Below are 12,357 nucleotides of genomic sequence, written 5' to 3'. Positions count from 1 at the left end.
GTTAAAGACATTATCTTGGAGGCTCGCAGACCCTCCACAAGGAAGACTTATTCAGCCAAATGGAAAAGATACCTCATTTGGAGTGCAGCAAAAGGAGAAAATGTATCATTAGCAAGCATAGCTAACATCCTGGAATACTTAGCAGAGCTTTTCCACAATGGCCTGTCTTACTCCTCCATTAAGATTCATGCATCAGCAATTTCAGCAGAATACAACATGGATCCTCCAGTCTTCTCTCATCCTCTACTCAGGCAGTTTCTGAGAGGAATAAAAAATGTAAAGCCTCCAAGGAAGCCACCTTTGCCTACATGGGACCTTAACTTTGTGCTGGAAAAGTTAACTCTTCCCCCTTTTGAACCAGCAGCAACAGCAGAATTACAGTTCTTATCTTGGAAAACTGCTTTCCTGCTTGCAATCACTTCAGCAAGAAGGGTTTCTGAATTACAGGCATTAATGGCAGTACAGCCCTTCCTTAACTTCCATCAGGATAGTGTGTCCTTGAGAACTAATCCTACTTTTATGCCAAACGTGGTCTCCAGGGTATCATTGAACCAAGCAATCCACCTGCCAACATTCTTCCCCAACCCACAGAACAGGGGGGAAAGACTACTACATACATTGGATGTGCACAGGCAATTGCGCTATTATCTGGACAGAACCAAGACCAACAGAAAGACTGACCAGCTTCTGGTAGCGTATGCAACAGGAATGGAAGGAAAAGCAATTTCAAAACAGACAATCTCAAAATGGATAGGAAATTGCATTAGATTTTGTTACTCTTTTCATGGAAAGACAACTCCAGAAAACATCAGACCTCACTCCACAAGGGCTACAGCCACTACTACAGCTTTCCTACGAGGAGTGGCTACCAAAGACATTTTAGAAGCTGCTACTTGGAGCTCCGTGCATACATTTGCCAAGCATTATAATCTACCTTTATACTCCAGATCCCGAGCAGGTTTTGCAACTGCTGTTTTGCAAGGGATCTTAACCACACCATAATCATCTTAGTGCCTCCACCCCCAGTTTGGCTATGGTATTCTACCCATATGTTAGGACTGCAGATGCATCCTTGAAGGACATAGTACAGTTTTGTACCTACCATAAATGTAGATGTCCGAGAGGTATGCATCTGCAGTCAGGATTACCCACCCTCCTTCCCCTCTTTGGTACTCCTAGGGTATTTGCCCATCTTGTAGCTAACTGGGGGAATCTATTATGGTGTATTTGTTTGTATATATGTATATACATGCTTATATTGTTTGCTCTCTACTGTTTGGAACCATTTGCATTTATCCAAATTTAGCCTTCCTAGAGGGCACCTGGCATCTGGGGCAAGAAACACTGAGGAAAATGGCGTCTGCTGATACCTTTATACCCAGTAAACAGCAGCCATGACGTCGGGTGAAGTGCGACATCAGCCGAGGCCAGACCCAGACTTTGGAATCCGGCCGACCGAAGGGCTGCCTGAGGCAGGACAACCCATATGTTAGGACTGCAGATGCATACCTCTCGGACATCTACATTTATGGTAGGTACAAAACTGTACTTTTCTCCACCATCATCTGTTGGAAGATCCATGGATCCTGGACCCAGTTCCGGACCTTCTGACTCACCCGTCAAGGGGTCTTCATCCTTCTCTGCAGTCTCTGAAACAGACTGCTTGGCTAATCCACTTCCCCTAATTGCCAGGCTTCATTCAGTTTCAGAAGATACAAGACAGATTCTCTTATCTTCTCACAAGCCATCTACCAGGAAATTATATGGCAGTAAATGGAAAAGGTTCTCAATTTGGGCCAACGCAGAGAATATTGACCCTTTCCGAGCTCCGCTATCTTCGATTTTAGAATTCGTAACAAAAATTTCTAAGGAAGGGGCAGCAGCTGCTACAGTTCGAGTTCAGTTAGCTGCTATCTCAAATTTTCACTTTGGTCTTGGTGGCGCAAATATTATGATTCATAAATTATCTAAAACCTTCCTTAAAGGCATTTTTCATACAAGACCTCCGATCAAAATTCCCTTTTCTCCCTGGAATTTAAACTTTATGCTGTCTCAAATTATTCTACCCCCTTTTGAACCAGCATGTTCTTGTGATTTAAAATTTTTATCTTGGAAAACAATTTTTCTTGTGGCCATTACGTCTGCCTGCAGAGTGTCAGAACTTCAAGCATTATCTATCAGACCACCGTATATGATCTTCCATGCTGATAGAGTATCTCTCAGAACAAATGCCTCAATTTTACCTAAAGTCTGTTCTGAATCAAATATCAATCAGGTAATTGAACTGACAGTCTTTTTCCTCAACCACTCTACCAAATTGGAATATATGCTGCACAAACATGATGTTCACAGACAGCTCAGATTTTATCTTGACAGAACTAAAGATATTAGGAAATCAGACCAACTTTTTGCATCCTTCTCAGAAGCAAGAAAAGGCAATCCAATGGCTAAAATAACTTTATCTAAATGGTTATCCGATTGTATATCCTTTGTTTATAGAAATGCCAGCATGCCTTTAACGCACGAACCGAAAGCTCATTCTACCAGAGCTGTATCTACCTCTTCTGCTTTTCAAGCTAAATTGCCCCTTGACAATATTTGCGCTGCAGCCACTTGGTCTAAGCCTCATACCTTTATCACACATTACAAAGTAGATAGGGCTTCAAGCGATAGGTCTTCCTTTGGTTCTACGGTACTGAAGAACATACTCCCGTGAGCCACCCAAGGTTGAGGGTGCTAGGGACGCTACCCATCAGTGCGAATAAACAGCGAGATTTAACAACTTCACATGTAGAAGTTAGGTACTTACCATAGCGTTCCATGTGAGTTGTTTATCTTGTCTTTATTCTCACATCCCTCCCTCCTTCCCCCTTCAGGCTGACTGTTGACTTAGAGGCTAGTACCTTCCTGGTTATTCAGTATTTCTTCTTCCTCTTTGGGGAGTGTTCTTCTTGGATATATATATATATATATATATATATATATATATATATATATGTATATATATATGGTTCCCTATTAGAAGCCTGAAACACTATAAGCCTGAAAATCAAAATCCTGAAAACTATAGACTGAAAATTCAAAATCCTGAAAGCCCAAAATCCTGAAAACACAAATAATGCTAATATGTCACTATAAAGACACTAATATCTACCAACTGACCCTTACCCTAACCCTAACCCTAAGGTCCGTCACTATCGCACACTCACCTGACCCACGCCCTAACCCTAACTCACTTAAAACGCCCCTAACCCCAATATTTGTCACTATTGCATACATGCCTAACCTGTGCCCTAACCCTAATTCACTTAAACCGCCTCTAACCCTAACATAAAACCAACCGCACACTTACCTGAACCCAACGCATGACCCAACACCACAGGGCTAACAATAGCAAAGCCACAATGACGTCAGTATGTCCATTTTGTGTTTTCAGGATTTTGAGTTTCAGGATTTTGGGCTTTCAGGATTTTGAATTTTCAGTCTATAGTTTTCAGGATTTTGATTTTCAGGCTTATAGTGTTTCAGGCTTCTGATAGAGAACCATATATATATATATATATATATATATATATATATATAAGAGAGTATGTATATGTTGTATATATGTATATATATATGTATATACTGTTATTCACAGCAAACAAGATCTGAGGTAATTCCAGCAGTGCATTGTGGAATAAGGGGTTTGGTCTTGAGTTACTGGCAAACCTTGAGCTTGCTATCGGCCATGTCGGAGCCGAGGATCGGCTCCGTACCCATCGGTGAGAATAAAGGCGAGATAAATAACTCACATGGAATGTTAAGGTAAGTACATAACTTCTATTTTTGCTTTGTTTAAAGTATTTTTTAAAATTTTTTTAACGGTAATATAAATATGTATTGTCTCAATTTAGTTAGATGTTGATTCATGTATTTTATGTGTGAATGCACATATATTTGGATTTCACGTGTACAATTCATTAGATATCTTGGTGTCATGTTTCTCAGTTAATATGATTAAATGAGGTATTTCACTTGTTTCCTCAGTACTGAATAAGCTTTTTATGGTGAAAGCACTTAACTGATGAGTCTGGCTCTATAATGAGAGTTGGCTGCCACCATTACGCTTTTCTTTTTCTTTTTTTTTTTTTTTCCTTGTTTTGTTTTCTCAACATTACTTAGTTCTAACCCCTTAAGATTGACTTTGAATTGGTTTATAAGTATCTGTTTCTTTCTCATAAAAGAAATAACTTATTTGAGAACTAGGTTATAAATGTGCATTGATATTTAATTTTTTTTTTTTTGGTCAAAGAGGCACCATCACAGCCAGTGACAGTGTTAGATGCTCTACAGCAGAGATTGGAGAAGTATAATTCAGCAGTAGAGCAAGCAAAGGCAGCAGGGGATGAGCGGAAGGCTCGAATGCATCAGAGAATAGCCAAGGTAAGCAGCACATCTTTTTTAACACTCATGTAAAAACAGATGTGCTTTGAATTCTGGATGCTGTATGGTAGAATTTCACGGGTAAATTATAGCAACAGTATAGTGGTGGTAACAGGGACTAGATTGCTTATAGGTAATTTTGAAAGTTACAATCCTGTCAATATTTCGCTGTCTATTAGTGCTGCATCCGATACCTTCAGAAGTAAATATGCCTTTCTTTGAAACAGAGAGATACGATTCATATCCTGTTTTATCCATCCATCTGATCATCAAGCACTTTGACAAATCTGATCTGGCATTAACAAGTGCTCCAAGCCTCTAACTCCTTCAGAACTTTCCCATACATCCCCTGTCATTCTCTGACTTCCAGTCTCGTTTTTCACCATTGGGAGTGTTCAAGCCTAAGTTTGTAGCCAAGTTCTCCAAATTGATTTCTATATGTTAGTCCTTTCTGGTATTAAAATGTATTTCTTCATTTATAATTTTTTGCTTGTATGTCAAGATAGCCTATTTTATTTTATTTTATTTAGAATTTATTAACCTGGGTAGAGCACTGATCTCATTGGACCCATTTCAGTTTCAGCCCGGGGAAAACATGGTAGACTTTCACAGTCTTTATAACTTTTTTGCCTCAGCTTCTTCATAGTGTCTAGTTTTGTTGTGTAAACAAAACAAAAAAAAAGTTTGCCATACCTTATTTTACTCTCGCTGTCTTAGATATGGATAACATGTTCAAAAAAATTCAGCTAGTGTGGTCATAAAATTTGCCCTTAGAATGGCCACAAATTGTGTGTGGTTTGCCTAGGGCCAGAAAATCTAAATGCTGACTGTACTATTTATAGTACAGTTTCAGTCGTTAACTGACAGACAAAATAATTAATTATCAAGGGTTTTCTTCCTGCAGAATTTTTAGACAAGATAGAAAAAAAGGAAAGAAAAAGATAGAAAAAGGAGTAAAAAAAATCCAAAGTTGACGAGGCAGGTCCCCCTTTCCACCCCTAGGGCACTGAGGAAGAAATTTTTTTTCCTCTCAAGTACCAGTCTTACAACTCACCAGTCTTGGAGACAGTAGTAATTAAAGACGAGACTCCTTCCAGACTTTCAAGCAGGCATTCATAAGAAAGAGAACTTTCACATGTTTTGACCACCAGACCAACCATCTACTGAATCTTTAAAGTTGGCATATTCTTTTTGAAGCACCACAGAAGCATATTGGGAACTAAAGGGGGCATTTTTAAAAACACAAGTAGAATATTATCATCCCATCCCTTTTGTTATTGGGGTTGATTGGATTGGCCTACTTCACCTCATTTATTTCTTTCCCTGGTGCCACTGTCTGCATTTGTGGCCCTGGAGCAGACTACACAACTAGATCCTGTCTGATGTTAATCATATTGATAACTGCTGCTGTAGCCTTGGCTATATGGCTTATATCCTGCCAATCAGTCAGCTTGAGCTGAGCTGAGTAGAAAGACGGGTTTGGGTGTCAAGCCCTTCCGAGCTTTCCTGCCACTGAAGAATATGCTCTTCTGAGGCTTTTGAGGATCGACAGTCAGCTTGTGCTGTTCCTTTGCTGGGCAGATAAGTTCCCTTGGAGAAAAAACTTCCCTTGAAAAAAAAAATTTGTTTAATAACACTTTCTGATTCAGGAAAATTATTTTTAAAGCAAGGAGTTTGTGTTTTAATGGACTATGTTGTACTTTTAAATAAAAGTGCACTTTTTTCCTGTCAGTTGAAAAGTTTAAAGTAATTGAAAATCATTTTTTCTTTGGATAAATTGTGTTTCTTTTACTTTTTTTGTACTAGCAAAGTATTTTAATGTGCTTTTAACTGTGTTTTTTATGTTAAAAAGTGATTTTTAAAGTCTTAATTTTTACCAGCTTTTGCTGCTTGTTTTCCTTGGGAGAAAGGCACCATGTTTGGCTTGACCATTGAACAAACTACTGGTCCTATGGTCAGTCCTTCTTCCAGAGACAAAAAGAAAAATAGTAAGTAAACAGCCTTTGCCACCCCAGCAGACTAGCAATTTCCTTCAGATGGAGGTGGATGACTGCTGTAGCCATTAGTTCTTCAAACCACTCAACATTTATCCCAGATCCCTTTGGTGTAGAACCTACAGCCATTATGGACCTGGGTTAGCCACATCCTCTGCGGTTATTGGAGTCCCCCACTGGGCAAGGGAAAGACACTTTTGACAGCCCTGGGAGAGGAAACAGGGAAGATTTCTCTGTTTTGTCAGAGTGATGTGTCCATCCCTAGGGAAGCAGCTTCCACCATTAGTAACATGGCTGACCCCATTTTTCAAGTCAAAAAGAAACAGAGAACCAAGCATGTATCTCTCAATCCCCAAATTTCTTTGGATAAGAATAGTTTACTAGTTCTGGCTCTGAGTTTAATTCAGGCTGTTGATCCTTCTTGTAGAATAGTTTCTGGTAAAATAAAGAGGAATTCCTGTTTTCCAGAAGACATTTAAGATTCTGAATCTGAGCAGGAAGATGCAGGGGTAGATTAAATTTTTTTCACTCAGATTTAGACTCAGAGGAGATCTCAGTTTCTGATTGTCTGTGGGGATTTCTCTTTCACTGAGACTATTAATAGAATGTGTGATTGTTTACATTGGGAGAACACTGAGTCTTCTCAGTCTGTCAGAAAATACTGTGAGTTGTTAGAGAAGGATTTTCCAGAACCTACACCATTCCTCCTGTTCTGACTGCATTAGAGGATGTGTGTGTTACTGCCTGCAAATGTCCTTCAAGGATGCAACTGCAGTCCTGACATATGGGTTGTCCTGCCTCAGGCAGCCCTTCGGTCAGCCGGATTCCAAAGTCTGGGTCCGGCGTCGGCTGATGTCGCCCTTGCCCTGACGTCAGAGCGCCTGGGGTATAAAAGCGTCAGCCGACGCCATCTTCTTCAGTCTTTCTTGCCGCGCGGCGCCCGAAGCAGAAGCAGTTCGCAAGTGCCGGTCGGCCAGCTCCTGTGTTTTCAGCTACTGAAGTCTTCAAAAAAGCTAAGTACCCCGTTTGGGGACCTTTTCTTGCCTCAGCCGATGTCAGATAAAACTGTAAAAGTTAATAATTGTTTAACTTGTGGGAAACAAATACCTCATAAGGATTTCCACTCTTACTGCTTACCCTGCCAGGCCCAGAACACAACGTCTCGGCCTGTACAGCTTGTGCTTCTTTCAATAAACGCACTCTTAGGCGTCGGGCAGAGTTTGCACAGGATTATTTTGGGGGAAGATTTCTGTTGTATCATGCCATTGGAGCTTCCGACAGCACATTTACCTAAAAAACGGAAGGATAAGGACCAACACCCGCGGTCCGCGGTCTCGGCTGACACCACACTTAGGCCTACCGCGAGTGTCTCGGTCTCTTCTGAGCCAGTTTCACAACCGCTACAGACCGACGACACCGCCCCACCGGTTACTTCGGTACCGGAGGCCAGCTCGGTGCCGGTTTCTGTTCTCCCCTCTGAGACCGTAGCCCAGGATATTTCTGACACCATTTCAGTGGATAAGACTACTCCAGCACGCGGGGCTGCCAGGCCTCCAGTGTCTATGTCCATTAAGGCCTACACACGTGCTAAGGCTGCCAAACAGGCCAAGTCTCTCCCTCCAAGATCTGTTTCTTTGGGATCCACTTCTGGTTCTCAAATTTTAAGTTTAGCTGAGGACATTATTTCTTTAATTAGGGGTTCTCAGCCACATCCAGATAGAGGCTCTCAGCCACCTTCTGTCAAGAGGCCTAGGGTTGAGCAGGTAGATCCCCAGTCCTCCGATGAGGCCTCAGGTGATTCTGCACATTCAGACTACCAGGAGGAGGCCTTCCCAGCCTACGAGGATTCTGATGCGGAGGAATCCATTCCCTCTGCTTCTCCTCCTGAGGAGTTTTCCTTTGGGGAAACGCTTCATTCCATGAGGGAACACTTCAAATGGCAAGGCCAAGAATACTCAGATTCTAGGAAAAGGTTAAGGGAATTTTTAAAGCTACCTCAGCATAGACCCTTAGCTATTCCTCCAGTTTTAAATGTTTTAGATGATGTGTACTTAGAATCTAGTGTTTCCCCTGACTCCCTCCCCCCTGCTCCTGTCAAGCCAGACAGGTACTACAGGGTCCCAGACACACATCAATTTCTGTACAAGGGCCATACTGCTGACCCTGAAACTATTTCTCAGGGGCCTAAAGGGGTTTCCTCCACTACTGCTAAGAATCCACTTCCTTCAGAAAGAGATTCTAGGGCTTTAGAGAGGTAGGGCAAGAAAGTATATACATCTTCCACCCTTTCTATGCGAGCATTAAATTGTCAATTTCATATGATTCAGTATCAGGAATACATGTTGGATGACTTGCAAAAGAAATTGGCTTCCCCTGAACCATTAGATAGAAAGGGGTTACAGGAATTGGTTCATAATACTCAGCAGGATAGCAACCATTTCCTACAGTGTGGATATGATGCATTGGAAGCTTCATGTAGAGCAGCAATGACAGGTGCTGTCATACGCAGACATGCTTGGTTAAAGGAACAAACATTGCCAGACCATGTGAAAACTAAGCTTTTGGACGCACCACTAGAGAAACATAAGCTATTTGGTGCTACTGCACAAGAGGTTTTAAAGAAAATAGAGGAAAAGGCAAAATCAGTGCAAACAGTCAAAGATTTCCTCCAGGTACAGCCTCCAAGATTCAGCAGGAATTGGCCTTCTAAGCATTGGTCCTTTCCAGACACAGACAAATTTCAAAGAGGCAAAAACAGACGTGGCAGAGGTAGAGGGCAAACTCGAGGCTCCTACAGAGGACGTCAATGGCAGCCTCTGAACCAGAGAAGTGGGGCAGGACCTTCCACTGCTCCGCAGGGACAATCTCAATGACTTGACTTTGACTCCGCCATCCAGGGCTCAATTAGAAGCACCTTTGGGCGGAAAATTATCTTTATTCTCACAAAATTGGCACAATATTACAAAGGACAAATGGATACTGGACATAATAGACAAAGGATACAGATTCCATTTTCATACACTACCAACAAGACATGGCAGGCCAAACCTGCCACCAAATCAAATGGCAGAGGCACTCAAACAAATAACAAACCTACTTCAAATAAGAGCAATAGAAAAGGTTCCTTCTGCAGAACAAGGCCAAGGATTTTATTCAAGACTGTTCCTTGTTCCAAGAAAAGAAAACCAATGGAGACCCATTCTGGACTTGTCCGCACTGAATACTTACCTTATGGTGCCAAAATTCAAAATGCTGACTTTACAGCAACTCCTTCCCATGCTGAGCAAGGGGTCTTGGCTGGTAACTCTGGACCTCAAGGAGGCATACCTGCATGTCCCAATCAGACAAAGTTGCAGAAGATACCTCAGATTTCTTGCAGGCTCAGAGCATTATCAATTCTCAGCATTGCCCTTTGGCTTATCTACTGTGCCCAGAGTGTTCACGAAATGCCTGGCATCAGTAATTGCACATTGCAGACTTCAGGGGATACAAATATACCCTTACTTGGACGACTGCCTTATACAAGCGGACAGCCAACAAGCCTTGTTAAAAAACTTGGACTATGTCATTCACCTACTGCAGGCCTTGGGATACACAGTCAATATTCAGAAATCAAATCTCGTACCATCCCAACAAATACCTTTCCTGGGTGCCACACTGGACACAAACACCCAGATGGCGTTTCTGACAAAAGAAAAACAAAAACAATTACCAGAATACTTCAGAAAATTGGCAACACACACCCAGATGACTGCAAAGAAAATCCTGCAGGCCATGGGTTTCATGGCATCTTGCATTCTTCTGATTCCACACGCAAGGCTGCATATGAGGAAACTACAATGGTATCTAAAAAGTCTGTGGTCTCAACACAGCCACAGCCTGGAAGCATTGATCCCACTCATTCCATGCCTTCAAAAGGAATTTCTGTGGTGGGCTCAAGCAAGCCAGATAAACAAAGGTCTGCCTTTCAGCAAGCCTCATACAAGTCAAACCATAACAACGGACGCCTCAGACTATGGATGTGGGGCTCACATGGAGGGCAGATGCATTCAAGGACAATGGACACAAAAAGAAAAGCACCTGCACATCAACCAAAAAGAAATGCTGGCGGTGATACATGCAATCAAGGCCTTCGAAAAGTTCATGCATCAGGGTCATCTACTAATAAAGACAGACAATACCACAGTTATGTGGTACATAAACAAGCAAGGAGGTACCCATTCCTGCCTTCTTTGCAGACTGGCAATGAATCTCTGGGATATTTCCCTACAATGGAAAATAGAGCTACAATCCCAGTTTGTACCAGGGAAGGACAATGTTCTGGCGTAAGCCTAAGCAGAAACATCATGGATCCACACGAATGGATGTTGCATCCAGACATTTTCTTACAAATAACTCAAGCATGGGGAAGGCCGGACATAGATCTTTTTGCCTCCCACCTCAATCACCATCTGAAAAAATTTTGCACAAGGACATACCATCCTCAAGCATGGAAGGTGGATGCTCTCTCCTTCAGTTGGAACTCTCTAAAACTATATGCCTTCCCACCTCTTCCTTTGATGACCAAGGTGTTACTAAAGATCAAGACAGAGCAACCGAAAGTCATACTGATAGCTCCAGACTGGCCAAGACAACACTGGTACCCACTGCTACGGAGCTTGACACACACCAATCCATGGCTCCTTCCTCAATGGCCACTTCTTCTGACACAGCACAATTACAGGACACTACACCCAGCTTGAAAACATTGAAGCTGACAGCTTGGAAGATTCCATGACTATTCCTCAGGATACACTTTCCAAAAGGGTAAAAGATATCATCCTGGAGGCGTGCAGACCTTCCACTAAAAAAACATACTCAGCAAAATGGAAGAGATTTCTTATCTGGAACAGCAAAAAGGGTCAAGACCCATCACTGATGAGCATTCCACAGATCCTAGAATACTTGGCTGAAATGCTCCACAATGGCCTTTCATATTCTTCCATAAAAATACATGCTTCTGCAATATCTGCCAAATATAACACTGATCCGCCTGTATTTTCTCACCCATTGCTAAAAAAGTTTCTAAGAGGTATAAAGAACATCAACCCTCCTAGGAATAAACCAGTGCCTGCATGGGACCTCAACTTCATGCTGGAAAAATTAACTCTTCCTCCCTTTGAACCAGCAGCATCTTCAGAGTTGCAATTTCTGTCTTGGAAGACAGCTTTCCTTCTGGCAGTAACCTCAGCAAGAAGAGTCTCTGAGCTACAGGCCCTTATGGCAATACAACCATTTCTCATTTTTCATCAGGACAGAGTTTCATTGAGAACCAATCCGTCATTCATGCCAAAGGTGGTATCCAGGGTGTCCCTGAATCAAGCTATTCACCTGCCTACCTTCTTTCCCAATCCTCAAAATAAAAGAGAGAGACTTCTGCACACCTTGGACATACACAGACAGTTGCGCTTCTACTTGGACAGAACAAAGTCTTTCAGAAAATCTGACCAGCTTTTTGTAGCCTACGCTGCTGGATTGCAGGGAAAAGCAATTTCCAAACAGACAATTTCTAAATGGATTGGAAATTGCATTCGATTCTGCTACTCTTTTCATGGAAAAACTGTGCCAGCTGACATCAGGCCACATTCCACCAGAGCTACAGCCACCTCCACAGCCTTTTTAAGAGGAGTGGCAACAAAGGACATTTTAGAAGCTGCTACATGGAGCTCCGTGCATACATTTTCCAAACATTACAACCTGCCTTTATATTCCAGATCCAGAGCAGGGTTTGCTTCTGCAGTCCTGCAGGGCATTTTAGCTACACCATCTTTGTCTTAGTGCCTACCACCCCCAGGTTGGCTATGGTATTCAACCCATATGTCAGGATTGCAGTTGCATCCTTGAAGGACATAGTACAGTTTTGTACCTACCATAAATGTAGATGTCCGATAGGTATGCA

General features: G+C 42.0%; 1 protein-coding gene across 1 annotated transcript in view; it reads left to right on the top strand.

Moving 5' to 3' along the window:
• CC2D1B (coiled-coil and C2 domain containing 1B) overlaps positions 1-12,357 on the top strand; it is a 2,494,855-nt gene that overhangs the window by 1,045,401 nt on the left and 1,437,097 nt on the right. The window contains exon 10 of the mRNA XM_044085963.1: positions 4,295-4,425. Coding sequence (XP_043941898.1) covers positions 4,295-4,425 — 131 coding nt within the window. The remainder of the gene's footprint in view (positions 1-4,294; positions 4,426-12,357) is intronic.

This window comes from Protopterus annectens, chromosome 10.part0 (assembly GCF_019279795.1).
Source record: "Protopterus annectens isolate FY-2018-M chromosome 10.part0, PAN1.0, whole genome shotgun sequence".
NCBI classification, from domain to species: domain Eukaryota; kingdom Metazoa; phylum Chordata; order Ceratodontiformes; family Protopteridae; genus Protopterus; species Protopterus annectens.
The sequence above is the reverse complement of the archived record's forward strand: the minus strand, read 5'-3'. Positions and strand labels throughout refer to the sequence as shown.